At 37.6% G+C, this 25,974-nt stretch overlaps 1 protein-coding gene across 5 annotated transcripts in view; it reads right to left on the bottom strand.

The window, feature by feature from the left end:
• Positions 1–25,974, bottom strand: part of PTPRO (protein tyrosine phosphatase receptor type O) — a 129,618-nt gene that overhangs the window by 24,360 nt on the left and 79,284 nt on the right. For 4 of the 5 annotated variants that reach the window (XR_013179572.1, XM_077170185.1, XM_077170184.1 and 1 more), the window contains 7 exons: positions 24,365–24,504; positions 21,683–21,815; positions 19,679–19,799; positions 15,673–15,741; positions 13,134–13,217; positions 8,118–8,153; positions 4,631–4,712 (listed from right to left, as the gene is read on the bottom strand). Coding sequence is in view for 4 of the 5 variants with exons in the window: in XM_077170185.1 (XP_077026300.1) it covers positions 4,631–4,712; positions 8,118–8,153; positions 13,134–13,217; positions 15,673–15,741; positions 19,679–19,799; positions 21,683–21,815; positions 24,365–24,504 (665 nt within the window). In the remaining variant the exon portion in view is untranslated. The remainder of the gene's footprint in view (positions 1–4,630; positions 4,713–8,117; positions 8,154–13,133; positions 13,218–15,672; positions 15,742–19,678; positions 19,800–21,682; positions 21,816–24,364; positions 24,505–25,974) is intronic. The other variant, XM_077170187.1, reaches the window with a different exon arrangement.

The following is a 25,974-nucleotide window of genomic DNA, read 5'->3' as shown; positions in this document are numbered from 1 at the left end:
AGAAGGGATTTAGAACAAGGTAGCTAGTGAGGTGCCCTAAATAAAGAGTGGGGTGCAGTAATAAAGAAAACCTGGAGTAGATGATAGGAGACTAGGTAATAAGGAAGTCAGTCTCAAGAAATGCAAGCAATACTAGCAATACCTGCCCTGGGCCCTGGGATAGAATTTAGGGGCAACACTTCTGTCACTGGACAAATTCCTATTACAAGCCCTTGAAACAGAGACCAAACCCTGGGAATAAGGAATGGAAGGAGAGAAAATTCAGGACTGGAAAAAGACAGACCCCTGGTATGAGAACTATTGGAGGAGTGCTTGGGGTGACTTATTTTCAAACAAATGAAAGACAATCTTGAAGAGTTTACATCTTTCCTAGTTTACATCAAGATTAAGAACTTGGGGTGGGGAAGGCTTTAAAAGGTTAGCAATAGGCTAGGTGTGATAATGCACCTATGACTTTGCACCTTTAGTTTGAGCTTGACAGAAAAGGGTTAGAATGAGCTGACTGACCAGAGTAGCTTGGAGTGTCATTAAGCTAATGTCTTTTTGCAATGACAGTGGATAGGGCTCCAGTGGGCTGGGTTGCAACATAAGTAAAAACAGCTGCAAATGGCAGCTATGCACAGAAATTAAAGGTCAGCCCTTGAACTGCATGGCTGAAAAGAAATGGTGAAGATCTTTTCTAACATTCTGATCAAACATAAAGGACAGAATTACTGGCAGAATGAGCAATGCATGTTGTATCTTGTGGGTTCTCAAATTTCCAGTTCTAAAATCTAGTTCTTTAAAACTTTTCCATGTAAGACAACAGATATGAGAAACTTAAGCTAATCCCTGGGTCCCAAACCTCCTTAAGAAAAGATTTATACTTTCTTCAGAAGGATACTCAATCTTTCCAGCAGACCCAAAATCAGATACAAAGTGAAAGAGGAATTTATTCATTGGATTCAAATTAGCAACCATTATTGCATCATGTCTTTAAATTTGGGCACTAGTTTCAATTTGCATAATGCTTTAAAATGATATAATTTCTCAATGTGAGTGTGGTCTTTCAGTGTTAGTTATCAAACTGATAATAAATACAAAGCATTATTATAAACAGAACACATAACTGTTCAGATATTGGATTTAGCTAGACCTGCTCACTTACCCAACTTAAAACCTTTCTGGGTTTCCATTAGAGCAGGAAACATTTTTCCCTTAAGCAAAGTTTGATGGCTGCCATGTGAGAGGTCCGACATGCACCCTAAAATCAGGTATGGGAGCACAATGCTTTTTTTTGAAAATAGATGGGGACACATTGACACTGAACCTGAGGATGTGGGGGTGAGGTAGACATGGGTGCTGACAATGGCTGTCAAATAAAAAAGGAAGTGAGTCAGACCAGTGGGTCACTGCTTGAGCAAATGTTAGCCAAAACATACAGTATGAGGCTGTGATTTGAAACAGACTCCTGGAGAGGAGGTTGTGTCATATTTTCCCACCAGAATATATATATGATGCCAGGACTTGGCATCAAATAAATGACCTGTATGACAAATAATTTTCTAAGAACAAAGCTATAAGAAAAAAATCCCTTCATAATTTCTAAAAATACAAAACACTTCTTAGAATCATGGATTTTATAAAGCTTGGACATATCCTAGTCATCATCCAGTCCAGTGTTTCTCAGTGGAGCACCGTTCACCTGGGATAATGCCCTGCTGTGCAGAACTGTCCCACTCACTGAAGAACATTTAAGATCCCTGTCTATAGTAGTGTGAATCATGTCCTCCAAAAAGATACGTTCAACTCCTAACCCCTGGCCTCTGAATATGACCTTATTTGAAAATTAGAATCTTTGTAGATGTAATCAAGCTAAGATGAGGTGATACCAATTAGGGTGGGCCCTAAATCCAAGGACTGCTGTCCTTGGAAGAAGACAAGAGGACACACAGAGATGCTGCCACAGGGCTGAAGGCCACGTGAAGATGGAGGCAGAAATTACAATGATGCAGCCAAAAGCTGAGCCAAGGTACAGGCCAATGATTGCCAGGAGCCACCAGAAACTTGGAAGAGGCAAGGAAGGATTTTGCCTTATAGGCTTCAGGGGGAGCATGGCCCTGCCGATACCACAATCCCGAACTTCTAGACTCCAGAACTAGGAGGACACAAATTTCTGTTGTTTTAAAGCGTCCAGTTAGAGGTAATTTGCTATGGCAGACCAAGGACACCAAGACACACTTCTTCCCCACATTTAATACCAAGGGTCACCTCCTCCCATGTCATTACGACAACCAGAAACACGTCCACATGTTCCTAAGCTCCCCTAGCACACCGGTCCTAGCGCCATTGAGAGAAACTGATGGTAGTTCAATCTACCCATTTTATAGATGAAGAAACTGAAGCAAGGAGAAATTCTGATTTTTTTTCAATATTAATGAATGACAAAATGGTTGTGAGAAACCCAAGTTTTTGTATCCCCACTTTAGTAAAGCCTTACTTCCCTTTATAAATCTTATGAAGTAAACACGACTATGCTCATTTATAGATTGAATGTTTAAAATTCCTCAGTATATTATAAACTGAACGCCTAGCACATAAAATGCAAAATTCTACTTTCCACTCTTTTTTGAGGCATCAAAAGCTAGCATGCTAATCATTTACTGTCCAGGTCTCTCCTGCCCCCCTTCTTTGGTTTAGCTGTGGTTCCTCTAAGTGCCGCCCTGATCTCACCAGATTCCACCCTCCCTGGCTGCAGCTGGTTTGAAAGGAGCACCGCGACCCAGGGCGGCCAGGCGGAATCCACCCAAGTTACGCATCAAACTGCAAACCACCAAGAAAACCGACTACTCGCTGTGGAAATTGGAATATGATGCCCAGTGGTCGCCGATGACTTTGTTTTCCACTCTTGTCACAGAGAAGTGGGCTTCTAGTGAAAGAGAGTGAGGCCAAGACAGATGGAGGAGAAATGAAGAATAAAAAGGCAATGTCCTTGCAGGGGTCTGGCTCCTGGTTCCCATCATTCCTGAAAACTGAGCTGAAACTATGCTATGAGGTCCTCCAGCCTCCTCTGAACACAGTTTCCTTTTCTTTGATCTAAACTAGTTTAAATTGTTTCTGTCACTCACAGCTAAAAGAATCTGGATATCATTTTCTTTTTACCAGAAAATGACTCATGGAATTTTTTATAGTGGTGTATTCCAGATACGCAGTGATAGTTATTCATAATTTTGATGGAAGCTATTCCTAATGCTCCTAGCTAGGGTGGAGATTCGAGCTGTGCCACCAAGGGCATATAAACTTGTAGGAATGAGCAATTTGTAGCTTCAATGAGGTTGAAAGTGTAGCCATATCATACTTTTCAACAGAATCATCTAGCTATTTAGTTTTCTTCTGACTTTTGGTTTGTGTTTTATGTCCCCTCTTTTCATTGACATGCTTTTGTGACATGCAGTCCTCACCCTAATCTCCAATTCAACAGGAATTTCTGTCCTCTGAGATATGGCATTTGATGGAGCATCTGTAATTTCTTACGGACCTGCATGCAATGGGAAACTGAGCCAGGACCTTCCATACAATTACTCACAACACAGCTGATAGTTAAAAGGGGCTTGTATTTTATAATATATAAGGTTCTCCTCATCCTCAGAGTCCCTGTTGGACTGCTGCTGTGTCTTACAGACAAAAGCTGTCCTTGGCTGAGGAGGTGAAAGAAGAAATAAATAAGAAGAATGAGGAGAGAGCAGGTACGTTCTACAGCAGGATCTTTGACAAGAAAGAATTCTTAAGAGGCTAAAAATAATCACCACGATACCTAAAAAAGTCAGTTTATCTTTTCTTTTCCCCTGATTTCCCGGAATCACTGACCACTGGAGCCCTGCTGAAGAAGAAACGGGAGGGGCATGAGGCCAGCCAGACGGTGCTATGAGCTGCGAAATAGGTGGAAAGAAAAAGTGAGGACCAGTTATGCTCCCCGCACTGCTGAGAACCGAGCCTTACTCATTTCCATCTACTGTCACACACAGCCTCAGACTCAAGTAAATACACGTGCTTCAAAAACAGGAAATGTTGGTAAATGTTTTTCTTCCCTACACAAACCACGTGTAACCCTCTCCCCAATTTCTTCGAGGATAAAAAGCAAAACCTCACAAATAACTATGAAGAAGAAACCAGGAGTCTTACAGCTCTAAGAGTCCCACCCCAGGCCTTCTCTGCCCAGGAGGCAAGACAGGCCATTTTCACTCGCGGGCCACCCTTGCCGTTGTGTAACAAGCTTGAGAAACTCACCCCAAATCCCCGAAAGGGAAATTTTTTCTCAGGCCTCCGTTGCCAGCTTGCTTTTCCCTGCACTCTAGATTTCCGTGGTGTTCAACCATGGCTTCTGGTCTACCCTTTCTTGCTCACAGCCATGCCCGCGTCTGTTCTGTCCTTCCCGTCACCGTGCCATCTGCAGCCTGGCCTGTACTCAAAGGCTGATGACCAACCCTCACCCTGAACGAGCAGATCAGGCCTCCAGAGGCTCCTCTACCACCCGTCCCAGATGCAACCCTGTCACCAGCACTGCCCGATGAACAGGGACACAGCCCGGCCCACGCCCAATGAGTCGCATGCCCCATTCATTATGGGAGGCAGGAGATACTTATCCGCTTACCTCAAACTGCAGAGAAAACTTATAGTCAGAGTCTTTGGCCATATCCTTGATGTAGGCATCAAAGTCATCCAGTTGAACTGGGCTTTGTCAAGCATAAAGAAATGTATATTTTAAAATCTTGATTGTTATTATGCATTGCTTAATGCCATACTTCTCAGACATGGACCCTTTTCTTGGAGAAAATATAAGTTCTACCTCTCAAAGGTTAGCACTTACCTCTGTTCTTGGGTCAAGTTCCCTGTCCATAATATATCATAATTGAAAAGGGAGGCATACAATTCATCCTTCCTTGAGATGGGAGAAATCTTTCGATTTTCACCTGGCTCTTATGCTATCAGTAAAATATTACATGCATACCTACTCGTATGTGCACATGGATATGTATCGTTGTTTTTTTAGAAAACTCTTATATATGAGAAAGAACAAGGGGTTGAATTCCAAAGACGTGTTTGAGCTCTGGTTTTAACTCCTTATTTACTGTGTGATTTTAGAGAATTTACTTAACTCTTCTGAGATTCAACCTTTTCTATAAAATACTAGATTGATGCCTAAATCACCAGGTTGATATGAGATATATTAAATACCCTTGACACCTTTAACAGCTTTGCAAGTATAAAGAATAGTGTAGCTAGTAGCACTGTCTCCCCACAGCAGAGGCAAGTAGATGAAGCCCTTGTCCAGAAAACTCCCAATGTCTCTTTCTGAGAGAGTCATACTTAGGGGTTTGTATAACTATGAAAATGTACAAATAGCTTAGAGGAACAATTAAGTAATTCAACAGCTTATGTTTTTTGCATTTATAGCTGTTCTCACCTCTTTTCTTGTGTGTGCATGGATAAGAATTCAGTTTTATTTCCTTTCTATAGTTGCTTATCTCTTCCAGAACCTATCTATACCAACCTTTTCACCCTCAATTGCTCTCTGCTTCTGCAGATTGCCGTACTCCATCACCTAACCCAAGCTTTTCCACTTTGCCAGAGGCTCATACTTGACCTTTCCCTTCACCTTGTTGCAATATAACTGAACTTATTTCATCTATATATGGTTTTATGTCCTATTAGCAAATACATAATATCGAATAGATATTTGTTCAAAATTGTTTAGATAATCTGATAGATTAATTTATGCTAGAATTTTAGTAGATTTTAAAGGTCATTATACCTCCCAGAAAATATATTTATACTTTATACTTTTACTTAATATTAATAAAAATACCCTGTATCCATAAAACACTCTATAGGTGACAAATATTCACATGTGCTAGCCTTCTTGTTGGTCCCTGAGGTAGAGGTTGGTCTAGCTCAAGAAACAACATTGAATTATTCCCCCTTCTTGGGTGAAGGTCGGACTTCTTCAACTAGCCCCTCAAAACCTGCCCCTAGCTCACACAGTTACCATTATTTTAAAACCCAAGGCCAGGAGAGAAGAATACAAAAGCAGTATTTTCATCACATGCCAAAATGGGATAGAGAGAAGGAGTGGCAGGCCTGGGCTTCTCCAATTGTCCCTTGGGGCTTACCCCTCAGTACGGTGCTGAGTAGAGGGGATACCTGAGTTCTAACCTCGTAATAGGGGAGACCCCAGCCTCTCCACAGAGGCCCTTTTATTTTTTATTCTGATTAGCCATTTTAAGCCACAAGGAATAAAAACTCCTGATCTAACCTGACTTCCAGAAGAGAGAAGCAAGGCGGAGTGAGCTGTGAGTACTTCAAGTCTGAATGATGAGTAAGTGGTAGGACCCCAATTAGAACACAAGAATAATGATTCCTGGTTCAAAGTTTTTTCCACTTCAAGTCACTTTCCTCTCTAAAACATAGCCAGAGGTGGGGCTCCCATTGTGGAAAAAACTCCATTAGGACTGCACTCCCTGGCTGCGGTCTTTGAGGAGGGCAATGACCTTAAAATTGTAATTAACTATTTTAGTTTTTCACCTCAGTGCTAAGAAAATGGGGTCATAAATAGGGAAGGCAATACTCAGGTGCTAGGAAAAGCAAGAAGGAGAGCGAAAAGAGAGACAGAGGAAGGACCAGGAAGTAGAAAATTGAAATTAATGGAGAGAAGGGGAGAGCTGTAAGGAGAGAAAGGAAACAGAGATCAGTAGAACAACGCTTCAGATGAAAAAGATAGAAGGTGAAGGAAAGGAGTGACGGAATGACGGTAAGTCGAGACCTGGTGGTGGGGACATGCACAGTGAAAGAGGAAAGGTAAAGAGAAGATAAATGAAAAGGTGAAGGAAAAAAGCCCCTGCCCAATGGCCTTTGGAGAAGGAGTGAGGTTTTGAAGGAGAATGAGAAGGAGGGAGGAACCTGGTTTGACATTAGACCTCTGGTTTGTGGGCAGGCACTGCCACTCCCAAGGCTCATGCCTAAACTCCTGCCAGGTCTTGCTTCTCCTGCTTCCTTCTGCCTTGGTCTCGGAGGAGTCAAGCCCTAACGAAGTCTTCCCTTTTTACCCGGAAAGCTTGTCCTCTAACTTCCGCAGTCTAGTCTTTGGGCAGCAAATTCTCTTTGTCTCTGTCAAATCATGGTGTGACATTACCTTTCCTGTTTCGGCTGGCCTTGTCTCTGCTCACTTGTCTCTCCTAAATCAATGTTGTATGCCAATGCACTGCTTACTGATTTGAAAACAGATTTAGGAAAAAATAATATATCTCTATATGCCATAAAAGTATTTGCCACCAAAGAATAGATAGAATTTTTTTTTTGCATCAACTTTTCTTTTGGATTATGCACGCTATGACTTCTTCCCATTAGCATGGGCACCAGAGACCCAACTAGAGTCCCTAGTTGCCCCCCTTTCATTAATTTACCATTATCTATCCTAGGCAAGTATTGAGAATAAACTCTATTTATATAAGTGTTCCACTCTTTACATGTCAAGTTTTAACTGGATCCTGGAAGTGACAAGCTAATTAGACTTTTGAAATCAACGGATGGTTAATTTTCACCCGGCAGAATCATAATTCTCATGACTTAACAGTTCAGTAGATAAGAGAAGCCACGGGCTAGCTAGAGCAATTATGCTTTTTCAAATTTATTATAAAGGTTTTCTGAGACAGCATTTCTTAAAGTATTTATTATAACATCAAATGGAATAAAAGCTTTTCCCTACAACAAGCGCACAATGACAAAATACAAGATAAATGAAGATTTTTGTCCAATTTTGAGGTAGCACAAAATAGTAGAATTTTATGGAGTCAGAATAACAGGCTTCCTTCTGCAAGACTTTTAAATCCCTAACAGTCCATTCTTTCTCAGATTTCATAGTGTGAGAATTTTCTATATTCCTGCCATGGTGTTTTCTGTTCCACTTTTTTTAAGTGATCACTGACAAAACACATCAACACATACTGTGCTTAGCTATTATGCTAGACATTTACCTCTTTCTTAAGCATTCTTTCTATGTAAAGACAAGCATTCTTTGGATTTGGAAAGTTAGGATCACTATGAAGAACATCTTTTAAAATGAAAGAGCAAGAGAAACTTACTTAGTCAGCTTCCTCTTCTTTAAGCCATTTTTACTCCTGAGAATTAAAAAAAAAAAAAAGACAAATTTATCTGAGAAGAATTGATTAATATAAGGATTAAATTGTAAAAGCTTTAAATAATTACATCAGGCACCTCAGTTTTATTTAATTTTCATTAAACATCTCTCGGAATTGTTTAATTACTTTTCCTTAAATAAGATAATTTTGGATTCAACTTTTAAAAACTTCTATGAGATTGTGGGAAACACATTTTCACTTTATGTATCATAGTGTCAAAAACAGTTCTAGAAATATAATTTCTTGTTACTCATGTTTAAGTGGCTGAAGCATTTTGTAAATACATAGGAGTATCTATTGTCTAAATACTGCAGGTTCTAGAGGGAGGAGGGAAAGGATTAGGGAAAAAGGGAGAAAACTAGCTATGGGTGGGTGGATGTTTGTTTCTCAATTAAGGATGAAAACAACCTTCTCTGACATTTTTTGTTGGGGATGTGAATTTGTCAGTCTGTATTGATGTTTCTTTTATAATTCTACTGAGGCATGTATTCAATTTTGAACAAATTTTTAAGCTACCTGAAGAACTGGATTTATTACCTGCTTGTTCTTAATTCACTCCTAGGCTGTAAACTCAAACATCTGTAATGTTAATCCATGGGTATTTAGGGTAATCATTTCAAGTGATAAGTAAGGTAACTCACCTAAGTTAACTATGCTAAAATAATATCTGCTGAAATATTTCACTGTTGTATTTCTATTCTCTTATATAAATGATAAATATTGATGCGTGATTGAGTGTATGAGTGACATGACAGTAAACAATTTTTATAAGTAATTTCCAAAATCTTTAAATATTTTTGATGAAAGAACCCAAACTTTCAAGAAAAAAAAGACTTTAGCAAATAACCAGTTGTGATCATCTTAGGTACTCTCATGAGCCATAATATATTATACTTTATACTTTAAATTGTGAATGTTTGGATACCTCCACTTCCTGAAAACCTGTAGCAGAATGAAGCCCTCCTGCTGTGCTTTCATAGCACCTTGTCAGTGCAGCATTTCTCACATTGTATGATTACCAGCTCCATACATGCCCCTTGCTAGACAATCCTCTGTCCCCAGTGCCAAGCACAGTTCTTGGAACACTGAGTAGGTGGTCAATAAATACTGATTTAATCAATTGAAACAAAACCATTGCTGCCACGTAACTCTCAGTATTTCACTTAACAATTCAATTGAGAATTTGGTACTAGATTTGCGCTTGTGAGATCCTGGTTGGGGAAATGGGACTTATGGATGGAAATGAAGTAATGCAATGCAGGACATGTGGAGAATTATCCATAAAGGTAAGCTGTGTTTCTGGTTTTCAGGTAGGTTTTATTTCTTCTTGTCTCTGAATGAATAGTTGTCTGACTTTTTTCTTCCTCATTCTCTCTTTTGTCTACCATGCTGAGAATTTAGAGGGAATAGACACTCCAGTTTTTACCCTACCTCTCTCTCATCCCCCCAAGAAAGCTACTTTAATGTTGGACTTAATGAAACATGTAGGTATTTGGGAACCTAACGAAATATCTATTAGATTGGTTTTTACTCAGCTCTTGAGATGCTGATTTAATTCACTTTAGGAATTCCACATTTAATCGGTGCGGTAGGAGCCATTTTTTTACTGCCTTTATGAAAGCCGAATGTCAGCGTGGCAGCATAGCAGAATAACAGTTCTGGTATTGTCAGGATGCTGCCAACATACTTTGTGATTAGGATCGAAATAGGAGGAAAAAAGAAATAACTTTCTTATCCGAACAGTCTCCCAAGGAAAGTGGGAAGAAACAAATGTCTATGAGATGATACCACTGAATAAATTCAGTGCTGAAATTTTAAACTGCTACTATTCAACAGATGTTTAGAAACTTGATTCATGGGAGAGAGACACTTTTTTTCTTTCAATTTCATTCATTGATTACCTGAGCTTTAAATGTAACATAAGATTCAACGCTATGTTTTGTATGACTTATTGTCATATATTCATGGTCATAAGTGTTTATCTTTATGATTTGCATACAACTTTCATTATTCTGCTTAGATTTTGAAGAATTCCTGAAGATTCTGAGGGGTTCCTGCTTCCTAAAGCTGTGGAAAGTGACAGAACTGAATTACGAGACGCCACAGCATCACTGATAGAATTTTCCCACTTACTCAATTACTGTGCTAAACCAAGACCAAAACTAGAGGGCAATCATTTTGTAGGCATGTAAGTTAAAGCTTTGCTAGCAATTTTAACTTCAGCACATTAGGGAAAGATCCAGCATATGTGCGTCTTACAGTGAACATTTTTGGTAATACTTAGGGCATCAACTTCTCATTACAAAGGAGTTTTCCAAATAGTTGATACTCATGAGATGAAAAGTATATATGAATACAAGATCATGCTCTTCTTTTAACATCTCTCTTTCATTTAGATAAGATTCAAAAACCTAATGACTCAAGAAGTAAAGATGCATTCTTCATAAGTCTTTCATGGTTATGACAAATCTTGGGAAGCTGACCAGACTGGAATTCATTCCAAAGCAGAATATGAGGCAATGGCATATTTTTAAAATACAAAACTCTGGAAACCCCCAGTTTTAACAGTGTTACTTACTCTTTAATGAGCTGAACTGAAACCATCCCAACATCTGAAAAAAGTCTTTAGTGTTATATCATTCTCCAAATAAAACATGCAATAAGCATGAATAAAGCTGAGCATTTTAAACCAAATGTTGCTTCATGCTTATAATGTCAATTGCTGAGCTTTTAGGGCAGGCTGATGAATAATTAAGTACAGCGTGAAGGTGACTATGGTTATAAAGAAAGAGATTAATAACACCGACTCTAGACAGATGTAGTTCAAATTAGATGTCTTTGAATGGGAAACACAATCTAAATCTTTGTGGAATACAGTCCTGAGACTGACCTAACTGGACTCTGGCACTCCACACTGATTCTGCTACCACCCCGGGGCAAGATTCGGGCAACACTAGGAGAAAGAGAGAGAGAGAGACGTTCTTGATTTCCACACCAAGCGCTGGAGGCAGCAGGGGAATAGCAGGCAATGGGAACAAATCTTTCCAAGAAGCCTGCGGATTGGAGAGTTAGCAGAACAGTGTGTCTGTTATTTGTGGCAGTCGTTAATAGAATGGGTGAAATACGAGGTGACACATCTGAGGGAAAATTTAACCAATGGCTACTTAGCAAGTGGAAGCAGGAGGAAATATCCAGAAGTTATTAGATGAAGAGAAAAGTAGTGAACAGTAGGGAATTTGAGTGGCTGTGTTTCTACTGAGCTGTACGTGAAAGATCAGTGACCATGAATTTTCCTTCTTTTCTATCTGACACAGCCCTAGCCTAGGGCGGATACCATAATTGACGCGCAGCATGTTTTCATTGGTTGAAATGTGTGATAGAAGCTTAAAAAAGAACCACGGAAGATGAGAAAGTCTGAAGGAATTAAGTAGAGACATACATATGAATTAAATACGTCTTTTTTTGTTTTGATTGAAATCTGTGGAGATTGCTTTAAGGGTATTTGCTATACATATTCTAAAGACAGGTGGAACACTTGGGGGTGATTAGTAGATGTTGAGTTAAAGACATGTATATTTTGAAGGTCAAAACAAAATGTATGTGAGCTACTCGTGCTTTAAAATTATCTGATTTAAACACTGGAAATATCGAGTTGACTTTGGCAAAGCCCTATATTGATGACTGTTGTAAAAATGAACTTAGAATAACAGTGAAAGGATCCACCCAGTATGCTCCTCTGGCTTTATTACTTACACATCACTGTTTACCTTGTTTCAAAAGTTTTCCTCTAGTTTCCTTTTATTTTTACTTGTGGCATTAACAATCTTTATTGTAATGAAGCCCTTTTTGATATTTCTTCCACTGCAATTTTAAATCCTAAATTTTGCTAGCTAAAAATCTGTCCTCAAAGGAGCTGAAGAACATTTGATCAATTGTCTTTTTGAACGAATTACTCTTCACTTTGTTTTTGCATCTTTTTTTCCCCCAAGAGTGATTTTTTTTCTAGTCCATTAACTATTTTTTATTGCTGTCTTCTGAGCCCTTTTCAAGTGGTCCAAATTTCTGGATCTGTCTGTACTTAATTTAGTATTTAAACTTCATGGATTAATACTGAAGGACAATGATTTCTTTTCAGTTCACTGGGAAACTGCTCCCTTTATTCCTGTGGCTCAGGGAAAGCTATAGCTCTTCTAAATGCTTAAGCTTCAGAATTCAAGGTGATTATTATTTTTGTTGTTGTCAATATTATGTTTTTTAAAAACCTGAAAGGAATAGTCTCCAAGATTTGATCATTAGAATGATTCTGAAGTCAAGAAAATAAGAAATTAAAGAATTGCTTTTTACAAAGAAAAGAATAGTTTTCAGAGCAATCTGGGTTTGGAACCTGCATTTTCCACATAGGAGTATGTGCTGCTAGGACAGCTAATCTCCTTAAGCCTCTATTTCTACATCAATGGAGATGAAATTGATAAAATACCCCTCTGCAGGGTTTTGGGGAGAATTAAATAAGATCATTACACAAAGAGACATACATAGCCAGCTCCTTATTCACTGAGTTAGCATTGCTATGAAAACACGGTAATATGGAAAATATGGAAAAAATGCTTCTCTGTCTTCTTAGAAATATGTAGCTCTCTAATGGAGGTGGTAGAGGAAAGGGAAAGCATTGTATCATAGAGGAGAGACCAATGGACTGACTTAATGAAGCAACACATGAGCAGTAGTAAGTGGAGGAAAGGCTTGCCAAGAACATCACAAGAAGAAAATTTAAATAGGAAAACATTATAGTTAGCATCTTGGTACCATCAACTGCTTTAAACCATTTTCAATTCATGATTGATAATTTTAGATGCTGCTAAACATATAAAATAATTAAAAGGAAAATTTCCTTTTTGTCTACTTCTTGAAATCTACCTTTTAAAGACTGTTAGGTAAACAGTAAAAAAAAAAATCACTTACCAAGGATTAATATAAAATGCCAAAAGATAATCAGTCCAAAGACATGAGGGTAGCAGGGTTAAGAAAGCAAATATACTCCTACGCCTGTGAGCATTAATAGATAACAGATGTAAAGATGAAAAAGTGGTAAGAGTTAGTAGTATAAACTGTGAACAGACATCAGTAAATTAACTACCAAGATCAATTAAAATGACAAGCACCTTAATTACAATGAAATATTATTCCATTCTGTGAAATTTAAATGCGAGAGCTAAGGAGCTATAATATTGACAAAGTCCAGTTTCATTCACAGACAACCTTTGTGTAATCAGATATATTACTTTCTATTTATTTTGTGTCAATTAATCTGTTAGGTGATTACATCTTGCATTCTTTTAAATGAGGCTGTTAATTGCCTCATTAGTTACCTAGACCTTATTCTCGGATATTGCTCTTCCAATGCTTAAACGTATGATAAAAAAACCTCTATAATATCACTTGATAGGTAAACAGCAACTTGTATGAGGAAATAAATATAAGAGGTCAATTTATGTACACTGTTTCTGGCAAAGACGGATTTTGTGTCTCTCCAGGCTTTGGGGACACGTTCATAGGACACATTCTTAGTTGTTCTACTAGTTATGACTCTCTCTATTATTTTTAGTTTAATCTAATACAACATGTCTAAAAATAACCCTTAATCTGGGGGTGTGGTATACTCAGGTACCATTCAGTGAAGATAAGTAGCTCATCAACTGCTTGGTCTGGAATCTCACTGATACGCAGCTGAGTGGAAGCAAAATTACTTGGTTTCACTTCAAGTCTAATTCAGGTTGTTCATTTTAAAATGCCTGATCGGAATCCAATTTCAGATTTTCAAACCACTTGTAAAATAGAACATTCATTAATGTAGTTTAAAAATATCCCGTGGCTGCATCATCGTTATTCTGAGAATCAGGGGGAAAAATACTGTCACCTTGTCACTTTAGCGATAACAAATCCCCACTGAGATGTCTATTCTCAGTCAGCCAGAAATGCTAGCGCTGGTAAAACTGTCTTTGCCAAGAGCTGCAGGAGAATTTGCTTGACTTTATAGAAAAGTTCTGAAGTGAATTCTCTTTTGTCTCAGTTGTCCATAGCTGGTATGTGTGGAAAGAAATTTACAAATTGGAGTGGTTGCGTAGTCAGTTACCACATAGCCTTCGTGAGTCACAGGATCAAATCTTAGATTGACCACCACTGCCCTGTGACTAGTCCTTTTTTTAAGGGGGTACCAGACAAGAAATAAATACCTCCTGATAAGTGAGAAAATATTCTAATCTTGGAATAAGAGTGCTAATATATTTTAACAAAATTTGTAAGTTTACTTAACTTTTCGCATTAAGAATTTTGGGGTGTCACTTCCTTCACAGTTGGAGTAATCGTATTTTAATAACAAAATTCCATTCAGGTTAAAATTTTAAAATAGCATACGTACCACATTGTCTTGCTAAAAGGAATCCTGTTTCAGTTAGGGTCCACTGCTAGAAAAAAGCCCTCCCTCCCTTATTGATTCCATACAGTAAAATTTCCAGTTCCAATTACTTATTTCTTTAAGATTAGCTATTCTGGGGGATTTAAGGAAACAGAAAACATCACTCACCAAGGATTAATGTAAGACATTTATGTTTAAATGTATTTGGCCTGGTTGCTTTTAAAAAAAACAAACTAGATCATGTAAGCAATGCTGATTCAGAATTAAAGGTCTGCATAGCAGTTTTGTTGGGGATTGACTGAACTGGATAGGACTGTTGGGTGGGCCACAGTGGCTCAGCAGGCAGAGTTCTTGCCTGCCATGCCAGAGACCCGGGTTCAATTCCCGGTGCCTGCCCATGCAAAAAAAAAAAAAGAGAGAGAGAGAGAGAAAAGGACTGTTGATTCCTGTGTGTCCTTGTTAGGTGAAGCGTCAAACAGTTAAATCCTTTCACAATGTTTCCTTAATTCCCAAATTGCTCCCTCCTCTCCCCAAGTCCTAACACTCCAGCAGAAAGAAAAATGAGGTCCTGTTATCTCATGGGAGTTTCCTGGATCTGAAATGTATTTATCTGTAAGTATATGAGTTGAGTGCCCTGGGCTATATACTTCTACTTAATGTGTGAACAGAAGTGGTGGCTCATATGTGCAGGCACCGAAATGTGAATTTTAAATAGAGATGCTGATCTGCTCCATGCTGCTTCAGTGCAGTTTCCCCTCATGCCTTCTGCCACCACCTGTTCACTGTGCCTCCCCCACTTAAGCCCTTCTTCATTACAGGTATGAGCTATCTGCATGACTGTTTGAGTCCTTTGCTGAATACAGTAAATAAAAAGCAGACTATGACATTTCCCCTACTTCTGAATTGTATTAAACTTACGTGGACCATTACACTCTGTGAAGATCTAAACTTTGAAAATCCTCTATCATTGAAATTATGAAAGAATTATCAGACAAAACAGTTTAGCCTCAAAAGAGAGTAAAATAAGGTGCAGAACACACACAACACAGCTAAATAATCCAGAGGCTTGCTCCAAGCAGGACTCACCAGTTGTATGGAAGCTTCCCATCCCTCTCTAAGGATGCAAAATTGACAAATGTTCCAGCTCCACATTCCCTATTTGAAAGAATCACATAATCCCAGTTACTGCTTGACAACATGTTTTACCTTGATATAGAAGAGAGTTTTTACTGGCTTAAATTCACATGCTGAAATTTTTAAAAATAGCTAATAACAGCTAATATAAATATTCCACGTGTTCCTTTTCTGCATACAAGGCAAAACCAGTAAAACAAAAATATGTATGATTACAAGGTCACACATACCCAAATCAAGTTATTTGAGGTCCAATAAGACTCAATTCACAATCCTTTCCAAACAAACTTTCACGATTCTAAAATAAATCCTTGAACTAATTGCAGTGTCATATTTTTTACAACGTCTTAAAAAGTAAGATGTAGAAATTCTCCTTGATAAACTGAGAGTTTTCCATTTTCAGCAATATTCTTTGTGCGGTTTTGTTTTATAGCATCTTGACTTCCTCTCTATAATGAGGGTGGACAAGCTTGACTGTTTTCTTCCGCCAAAAATTTCCCCTTATATTATGATGGCCCACATTATTAATTTCTTGAGATAGTATCGAGAGAGATACATATTGAAATAGGTTGCCTTTTTCAGTGCCTCTTATCTAAAATGTTGCTTATTAATCCATCAGCAGAAAATACTGTTAAAGTTCCTGCCTCCCCCTCATGCCCGCAAGAGGTGGGGAAGACAGGTAAACATCCTCTCATGCCTTCTCTCATTTTCCCTGAAGATCATGCATAAATAATACAGCTCAGTAGGGCTCACAGATCTCATTATTCATCTCTATAGAGAATTTTTGGGTTAAAGTCTTTAGTTTACCCTCTAATTCAGGGGTTCCTAATCTGGGGTCTAAGAATAGAATTATAGCTCTATGAACATAGGTGGAATACAAATATATCTATTTTCACAACATGCCAATTGAAATTGGGTGCTTCTTTCTTTTATGAAAGTAGGCAACAAACCACAATAATGTTATTATTGCTTATGATTTTGCCAACGACAGAAATTTTTATATCTTGGAGCCGTTCAAATTGTTTAATATAATAGATTTGCTGCAGATATTTTGAAATATTGTTTATATTGAAAGCTATGATGAAATCATAAGTTACTAGAAATCCTAATAAATACTGTATTTGATACATTAATATGGATACATATATTTGTTTCTTTTAAATATTACTCTATTTCAATATAACTGGCTTCTTTTTAATTCTACATATTCTATATTGTGCACTTAAAAAGAAAGCAATACTCTTGGAAGTGATCCATGGGCTTTCCAAGACTACCAAAAAAGATCGTGGCACACAAAAAGTTAAGATTCCTGCCCAATGGCAAGCTGGATGAATTAGAACGACACCTCATTAATTATCTTGCTGGATACCCCACAAAAAATGCTTCTGTAAAAATACCCTCATAATTACCACAGTGTCCGTTATTACTTCTATTACCACTTCCTCCACTATTACTGTTATGACACAAAATTTATTGCTCACTTTCTATGAGTTGAGTGTTATGTTATGCCATTATTGCATTGTTTCTCCTAACTATCCACCAGCAAAGGGGCTATTATCAATTCTCCTTGATACTTTCACTGCCTTCCAGGCCACCACGCTTTCTTAGTTTTCATTCCACCCTGCTGACTGCCTCTTCTCAAGTTCTTTCACATTCAAAAAAAAATTTCCTTTTCTCCTTGAAAGTCTTAATATTGGATCGTTCAGGGGCTTAATCCAGGGTTCACTTCTCTTATCCATATTTACCATCTAGATCTCATCTAGTCAGCAGCTTTAAAAGCATTTATATGGTAAGAGTTCTCAAATTTATATCTTCAATCCAGACATCTGAACATCAGACTTTTATGTTCAACTGTGTACTACACAATTGCTCTCGCAAAGCCATCTCAATCTTAACATTTCCAAGGCAGAAGTCTCAATGTGCCCCCAATTCTGAAATCTTTTCACCTGGAATCCTATCTCAGTTGATAGGAACTCTATCCTTTTGGTTGTTAGGGTAAAAAACAAAAACAAAGACAAAATAAAAATAACCTTTGCATCATTTTTAACTCGTTTGCTTAATTTCCATTCCACATCCAATCTATGAGCAAATCTTATTGCCTCTACCTTCAAAATACATCTAGAATCACACCATTTATTTTTCTCCGCCTCCACTGTTGTTACTTCAGTTGAACCAACATCATCTTTTGCCTAAATTACTATAATGACCCCCAGTTAGCATGCCTGCCTTTGCCCTTGCCTCAATACAGTCTGTTTTCTACATAAAAGTCAAAATGAAACAGTTAAATCCTAAATTAAATCCTATCAATCTTCCATACCAAACCCTGCAACGGTTCCCCGTTTTACACAGTAAAAGCCAAGGTCCTTACAATGGCTTCTGAAGCCTTACAATGGCCTTTTGAAGCCCTCTCCCCCTTTTCTGCTTTAGCCACACTAGCCTCTCTGCTATTCTTTAAGCATACTAGTCATGCTCCTACCCCAGGACATTTGCACAGGCTGTTCCCTCTGATGGGCACACTCTTACCCCCAGATAATACCTGGATAACTCTCTCACATGCTTCAATCCTTTGCTCAAAAGCCACTCTTTCAATGAGACCTACCTACCTCCCCAAAGCCCACTCCCAACACTCTGTTTTATCCTTTTTTCTTCCCCAGCTATCACCTGCTAGCATACTATGTAATCTTTTTACTTTTTATCTTTATTTTTTATTGTCTGTCTCCTCCAGTAAAACGCCAGCTACAAACAACAGAAATTTCTGTCTGTTTCAATACTGTTATAGCCCAAACACTTAGAGGAGTCGGATACCCAGGAGGTGCTCAATTAACATTTGCCAAGTGAATGAATGAAGTTTCAATAAACTGTCCAAGACTGTGAGTTAGTATTTGACTCAGGAATCTGAGTATAGAGTATAGAATTCTCTACTTTGATCACAGTTTATCACCTTGCTTTCTGTCTTTTCAAGATTTACTCAAATGCCAACCTTCAAGAAGGCTGACTTGCATATTTAGAATTTATCCCTCTCTTTTGCACTTCCATGGCATCTCAATTTTATGTCTTACACTAGTTTATACTTTGAAATCTTTATTTATGTACCTATCTACAGCCAGAAAGTAAATTTAGGTACCTATCTACAGCTGGCAAGTAAATTCCTAGAGGACAGCTTGGATATCTGATTCTTTTTTCAAATGTTTTATAAGCCACTGACTAAACAATGGATGAATTTACATATGAAGACATGGACAATAGAACCCTCAGAAAGGAGAAAGTGGTGATTAGCAATTCACCAGGCTAACACTGGGCAAATAAATATTGGAAACGGATCTCCCACACTTGGTAGTAAGCAACTAAGAAACAGTTTCTTTAGGTGAATTGTAATATAGGGACCACTGAAAGTACTTGAGAATGCTGTCTTATGAGCAATGCATCAGTGGTTAAAAGAAATAGGGAATCACCGAAATCATAAATCAAAAGGCAACAAAAATGAAACTGACTGCGCCTATGAGCAATAGGAACAAAATTAATAGGGGACATTTTATGGACCTAATGGTAAATTCCACAAATATTTTCTGATAAAACAGCTTTTTCCCCCCTTATTCTTTCCTGTGGTCTCCATTATTATCTCTTTTCATTATCCATATTGAACAAGCATAGATCTTTAATGCCAAAATTTACCTGAAAGTACCCAAATATAATGGATCGCTGTGTATGTGGTACTTAGTATATAAGATTAAAAGCAAGAGGTCTGGTTTTGAGTAAACAATCAATTCTTTATCATTTAGATGGTAATGTTTTCTAAAATAAGATTTTAAATTCTACTTAGAAAACACACAAAATACGGGCACTAAAAACCAAAAGCAAAGCTACAACTCTAAAATGTAGATCTATAAAAGCCAGACGCGTATGATAGATGAAAAAATTTTAAAGACTATGGGTAAAAGATGAACAAAACTTAACTTACCTGGCCATCTGCAGGTGCTTCTTCCTAAGAATGATCAGGGTCACAAGCAGCAGCCCAATTAAGAGTGTGCTGAGGAGGGCCAGCGCTGAGATTACTACCACGTTGGGATTCATCTCTGTAACTAAAGAGAGAAGCCATGTGTTTTTGTTACAAGTTCCATTACCTGGAAACTAACAGAAACATTCATTGTTTTTCATCCAGTCGAGGAACTTACAATGGTGACAACACAACAACAGTGTTCATCCTAGAGAACTATAGCTTAGGAAAGTGGATTATTAACAGTATTCAGGTACCTGGAAGAATCAAGTTTTTTTTTTTTTTTTTCCAAAGGCCTACACTCAGGATGTTCTTGCAATAGAAAACTGTAAAATGTGACGAATGCCTGTCCCATTGTTTAAATTCATTTGAAATCTATACAATCTAGAAGCTGCTCTTATGCATTGCTTAACGTTTTCAAAAGCTCAATGGTTGGCAGGGTCTTATTTTACACCCATGACTTTAAAGTCAGACGGCACAATTCTGTACTTTGCTCACAACTAATAATGTCTACGAAAAAGGCATTAGCAAGGTACCATCTGCTGCGGCACTTAACACACTGCTAGAAGCAGGCATTTTGATGATCCGTAACCATATGTTTAGAGGTTTTCTATCTGCACAATTAGAGAGATTAAAACTATTAATAGGTTTTAGGTCACTTAAGAACAGGAATTGTGTCCTTTCATATATATTTAATGACCGGTCTATTATGGACCAGTCTTTACACGTTGCCATGATATGAAACAGCAGGATACAGAGGCAGAAAAATAGGCTACATGTTTCAATAAAACTCTTCCAAGTGCGCCAGAGGAGAAGCATCCTGACCCTTTGCATTGATCATACCGAACTGGCTGGCATACAATCCCTGAGGCTTTGGGGATCTGCCATCTCCCATCCGGGCCACCTTGGCTCCTGTTTACAGGCAATGTCCTTGGACAGAAAGAGCACTACACCCCTGGTCAGAAGAACTCGCTTATGTTCATAGTTTGAACACTGACTGCCATCTGGGGAGGCTATGCTATTTCCCTTTCCGGGCCTCATTCTCCTCACTTCGTAGTCAATTTAACGGTGTCATTTGTTTCATTGGTTTGCTGTGGAGATGACGAGGGACAATGGATAAAACGATACTTAAGAAAAGCGTAAAAGAATGTAAGATTGAGAGATCATTAATATACTTTTCAGATCCATTTTTTCCCCTCTTTTGCAAAAAATGAAATTAGAACAGAAAAATTTTAAAAGCACATTATAGTCATCATCAAATATAGCAGCTACAATATATGATTAAAGTTGCAAAAAATGAAAGTGGACCTAATAAAAGAGATGATGTGATGAGGCTTCATAGAGGGTCTCCGAAACAGACTCCACCAAACCAGGCAGTGAAACAGATGCCCCCAAGTCAGGAAACAGAAACAGGAAACAATATTATTTTAGATATTTCTTTCATTACTTTCTAATTTTCAAATTTATACTTTCTACTGGATGGGCAAATTTCCGGCTGTGACCCAGAAACATCGTGCTGCCATTATTTGAACAGCGATGGCTGAGGGTCTAGGCTGAAGCAGATGCACCTGAGTTGATTAGGGTACTGAGCCTACAACTGAAGGGGGCGCTGCTGCCGCTGCTAATGAAGCTGATGTAAAAACCTGTGTTTAGATGGCATGTGCTAGGGCTTTATGTACTTTAATTCTAAGACTCAGAACAACCCTACCAGGTACATATTATCATTCCAGGTTTACAAATGAGAAAACAAAGATTCAAAGGCAGCCAATGTCTCACCTCAGTCCCATAGCTAGTGAGAGTAGGTTGGGATTGAGATCAAGGGTCCCCTGATGTCAGAGCTTAGACATTTTCAACCGAGTATTGGTCCCATTGAAAGGATAGATTATGTATATTTAAAATGAAAACGGAAGGAAAACCAGGAAGAAATAACTTCCAGAGGCAACAGATTTTACTAACGTATGTAATTACCCATTGTAGAGACGGCTATGAATGTAGGGACGCTGGGGCTGTCGTGACTAAAGCTGGTGACACTGCAGTTGTAGGCAGTAGCGGGAAGGAGGCTGGAGATGGTCACAACGTGAGACGACACAGAAATTGGTTCCTGGCAAAGCAGAAAATAAGAGAAATTTTTAGTTTATCTTCAATTATTTTATTTTTATTTTTTCATAGTTGAAAAAGTAATATAAGGATATAGTATAAAACTGAAAAGATGTGGAAGGAAAGGAGTGAAAAATAAATTTCTTTCTTTCCCTACTTCCTACCTACCTGATTCTCTTCCCTGGAAGCAAACATTTTTGTCAGATGTGTTTTTTTTCTTCCCAATAATTTGATTAGTGACAAGTACTGTATAATATAAAAAGATGAAGCCAGCATAACACTCTTTTTCAAAACAAGAATCTGAAACACAACTGCTTAAGGAGATGAGATCCATCAACACTTATTTTGGATGCATCAATATATAAGATATACTTGAAATATAAATGAGTAATAAACTTCACACATTGCTCTGCTCAGCTTTTATTTTAGTTAGCAGTATACCTCGGCACTCTTTCCATATTAGTACAGATAAAGTTGTTTTATTCTTTGTAGGGACTGTGTAGAAATCCACTGTAATGACATACTTTATTTAACCAGCCCCCTACTGATGAATATTTAGTCTCTGAGTTTTTGCTATTACAAAAATGCTACGTGAATATCATTGTACACAATACCTTCACAAATATGATAGAAATGTGTATACATATTTATGAATTTATATATAGACAAATATTTATGTACATCTATATACATACACACCCACATATATGTACATATATATATATACACACACACATCTGTGTGTGTGTGAGTGTGTGTGTGTGTGCATTCACTTATACATTCTTAGCAGTTGAACTGCTGGTTCAAAAACTTGTATTTGTACATTTTTAATTTTGAAAGCTACTGCCAAATTGTCCTCCATAGACATTTTTCAAATTACCCATATATTATCAATGCATAACAATGCCTGTTGCTCAATACTCTTTCTGACATGATTTTTATATATTTGTAAATTCTTTGAGCTCTGTCAATCTTATTAGTAGAAATTGTATCTCATTGTAATTTTATTTTGCATTTCTTTTATCATGAATCAGCTTAATCATATTTTATTCTGTTTAAGACTACTTGGATTTACTTTTTCTATGAAATAATTGTTTCGTGTTTTTGATCTTCATCTTTTTTATTTGTAACTGTTCTTTATATTGTAAGGACACTGCCTCTTTGTCTGCATTCTCAGTCTTTCAATAGCATCCATCAAAGCAAAGGTGACTTTGTTCTCAGAAACACACAATATCAACCTGTTCTTGAGGGGAGCAAGTTGCCAATTTGATGGGCCGATAATTTGATTAGTGACAAGTACTGTATAACGTAAAAAGATGAAGCCAGCATAACATTCTGTTTCAAAACAAGAATCTGAAACACAACTGCTTAAGGAGATGAGATCCATCAACGCTTATTTTCCATGCCCATTTCTTTACTATCCTATAAAAGAGTGATTCTATGACAAGAAAGACTTTGCTAACAGGACTCAGTAGTAACTAGATTTACTGACCACTGTTTTCTAAAGGAAGATAACACTGTAGTTTCTCTGTAGTTAACTGGAGGAGCAGTTATTTTCAAAAAGGATTCTTAAAATAGAAAAAAGATTCAGCTGTTCAGTGCACATCAAAATGAGTTTTTTTTGAGTTGTTTGTAGAAGGGAATTTCAAAGGGGAAAAGAAATCAAAACAATTATCTTAGAACCCATTATAAAAAGATTAGTACTCTCTGCAATGCTCTTTTCTTCTCAATCTCATGAACTTTATTACTTATAAAGCAGCAATTATTTATGTTAATAGTCTTAGTTTATACACTGTATTGTGTGACGCTCCTGACAAATTTGCCCTTTTCCTTCAAGCACTGGCTGTAAAATATTTTTTGCTTATTGTTTTACTACTGGTCATCTCTCTCCTTCCATTCATTTTGACCTGGTGAGCAACTCAATTTTCATCCTACCTGCTATTTGTGATTCTAAATGTTTAACAATCACCTTCTCAGCCTTATTTTCAAACAAAATTGTCCCCCTTGCTAACTAGATGTGAACTCTTCTTTTGAATTCCCTTAGTAGAATAGCTTCCTCTTGGACTTACATTTTATTCTAGTTATTTCTGTATTTATGGAATATCCACTACTATGTCCAAAGTTTGTTGACAGTACATATTGATTCTATCATCTATGCTTTATACAGTGTCTTTCACATAATTGACATTTAGTTCATAGTTTAATTATGTTTTGGGCATAAGATATGGTAATATCTTCTTCCCTTTGATTAATGTAATGGCCAAAAGGAAAAAAATGAAACATTTTCTTTATCTTAACGATCTAAAGTGGCTAAGAATTAAGGGCAAAGATAAGCGCAAATACAAAAGTAAACCTTAGGATTTGGCAAGTAGCTTCTCAAAACATGTTTTGGGCTTTTTAGAAGCACACTGTTAATTTCCATCACTGAAATACCCAAGAGGAAATGAACAGTTTTTATTTTCTATAGATAGAAAAATAGAAGGTTTTCATCTTGCTCATATAGTTGTCTCAATCAGAATTAACTCAGAAAAGGAGAAGCAAAATGCACAGTACCTGGAGTTTGGTTTCCTGATTAGAGCCAACTTGTTGACAGAAGACTTCAAAGAAATCCGCTATGCCTTCTTCCACCCAGAGCAAAGTCACTGAAGTCTGGGTTTTATTCACTGCAAAAAGTGACTTTGGGGGAGCTGGTTCTGAGAAAAGAAATGTTTTTCATTTATTTTTGAAATTTAGTTTAATATACTATGTTTTTCTTTCACTAATCAACAGGATAAAACAGCCAAAAGATCTAAATATAATTAAAAGCATCATAAGGATTTTATATTGCTTCTGCAATATGTACTTTCAAAAAGATAATCATCTAAATAAGAAGGCAGCGTATTTTGCTTTTTTCCCCCTTTCCAATTTATACTTCTCTTTTTGGAACACTTCTGTTTTCAACTTCAGCTTTGTTACAGACATAATCTATTAATATGTACTGGAGTTAGCACTGCCCTGCTAATACGAGAACTTCCTGATGAGATACAAAATTTTGTACTTTAAAATACTGAGCAAAATGAAAATGGTGTGCTCCCTTCTAATAGAGAAATCCAGTTTGGAACTTAGCCAGCAAACTATCTTCCTTTCTCTAGAAACTATCTGGAATAATTTAGTCAGAGGAATGTCTTTGTGAAAATTTTGTAAAAATTAGGTAAGATAAAGCTAAATAGATGAAATGACTTTCTAAAGAAAATGACTGATGGAAGGGGGCTGAATGAATAATGATATGTTAGAATACAGGTTTCTTTATATTATTCTTTTAGACATTTTATCTTGATCAATCAATTAATCCATTTCTTAAGTAAGTTGTTTGTGCCCCTTCACACTTATTTCCAGTAACTGAGTCACTGGTCTTGACGGTTTGAGCCCAAGCCTCTGCCTGTTTTCTAGGTCTGATAAGAGGCCTGCTTACTTATCTTTCCATTCCAAAATCTCCTGTTCTCCTCTCTGTGCCCCCAGGCTTCAGGTATTGCCTTAGCTCTAGTTCCCCCAATATCAGAGCATGTGTTACTGGCTGTCAGATCTCCTTGACATTGATTGGATATATCTTCCTGCCAGATTCATATAACAACATGCTCTGTCCCCCTACATGTCCCTGTCAGACAACTACCCACTGTTGTAGATTTCCCATTGCCTGTTACTTGGATTTCATTATATTTTATACTTCACATTCCCAAGTCTTGTCTTCAGCATCTGGTTGCTAGGAGTGCTTGAAAGAGCTCTTCAGGGTGGGACAGCCAGGACCTACGTTCTAGAATGCCACCACCACAACCCTGTCCAGAATGAAGACGTATGTCAAAATCATTTTGACAGGATTTACCACAGGTAACCTAAAGTATGTCCAACTAAAAAGAAGCACTTTTCTTTCCAGATGCAACTTGACAAGGTTAGGTAGATGTACTGAAAGAGGGAAGAGATGAGTTAGTCTTGTGTGAGCATGATTCACAATAGAGGTCAGGATCCCTTTTTCATTTGAAATGAATTGTCCACTCCCTCCAGACATTGAATTGTCTCACTTCCCCTCTGAAAACTGTCGATGAAGCAGAGGGCAACTTATACTTCCCACATCCTCTGCAATTGTCATTGCTAATGGGATTGTGAGTCAGAGAATCAGTCCTCCCCTG

This window comes from Tamandua tetradactyla, chromosome 7 (assembly GCF_023851605.1).
Source record: "Tamandua tetradactyla isolate mTamTet1 chromosome 7, mTamTet1.pri, whole genome shotgun sequence".
Classification (NCBI taxonomy): Eukaryota; Metazoa; Chordata; class Mammalia; order Pilosa; family Myrmecophagidae; genus Tamandua; species Tamandua tetradactyla.
This window is presented reverse-complemented; position numbering and strand designations above follow the sequence as displayed.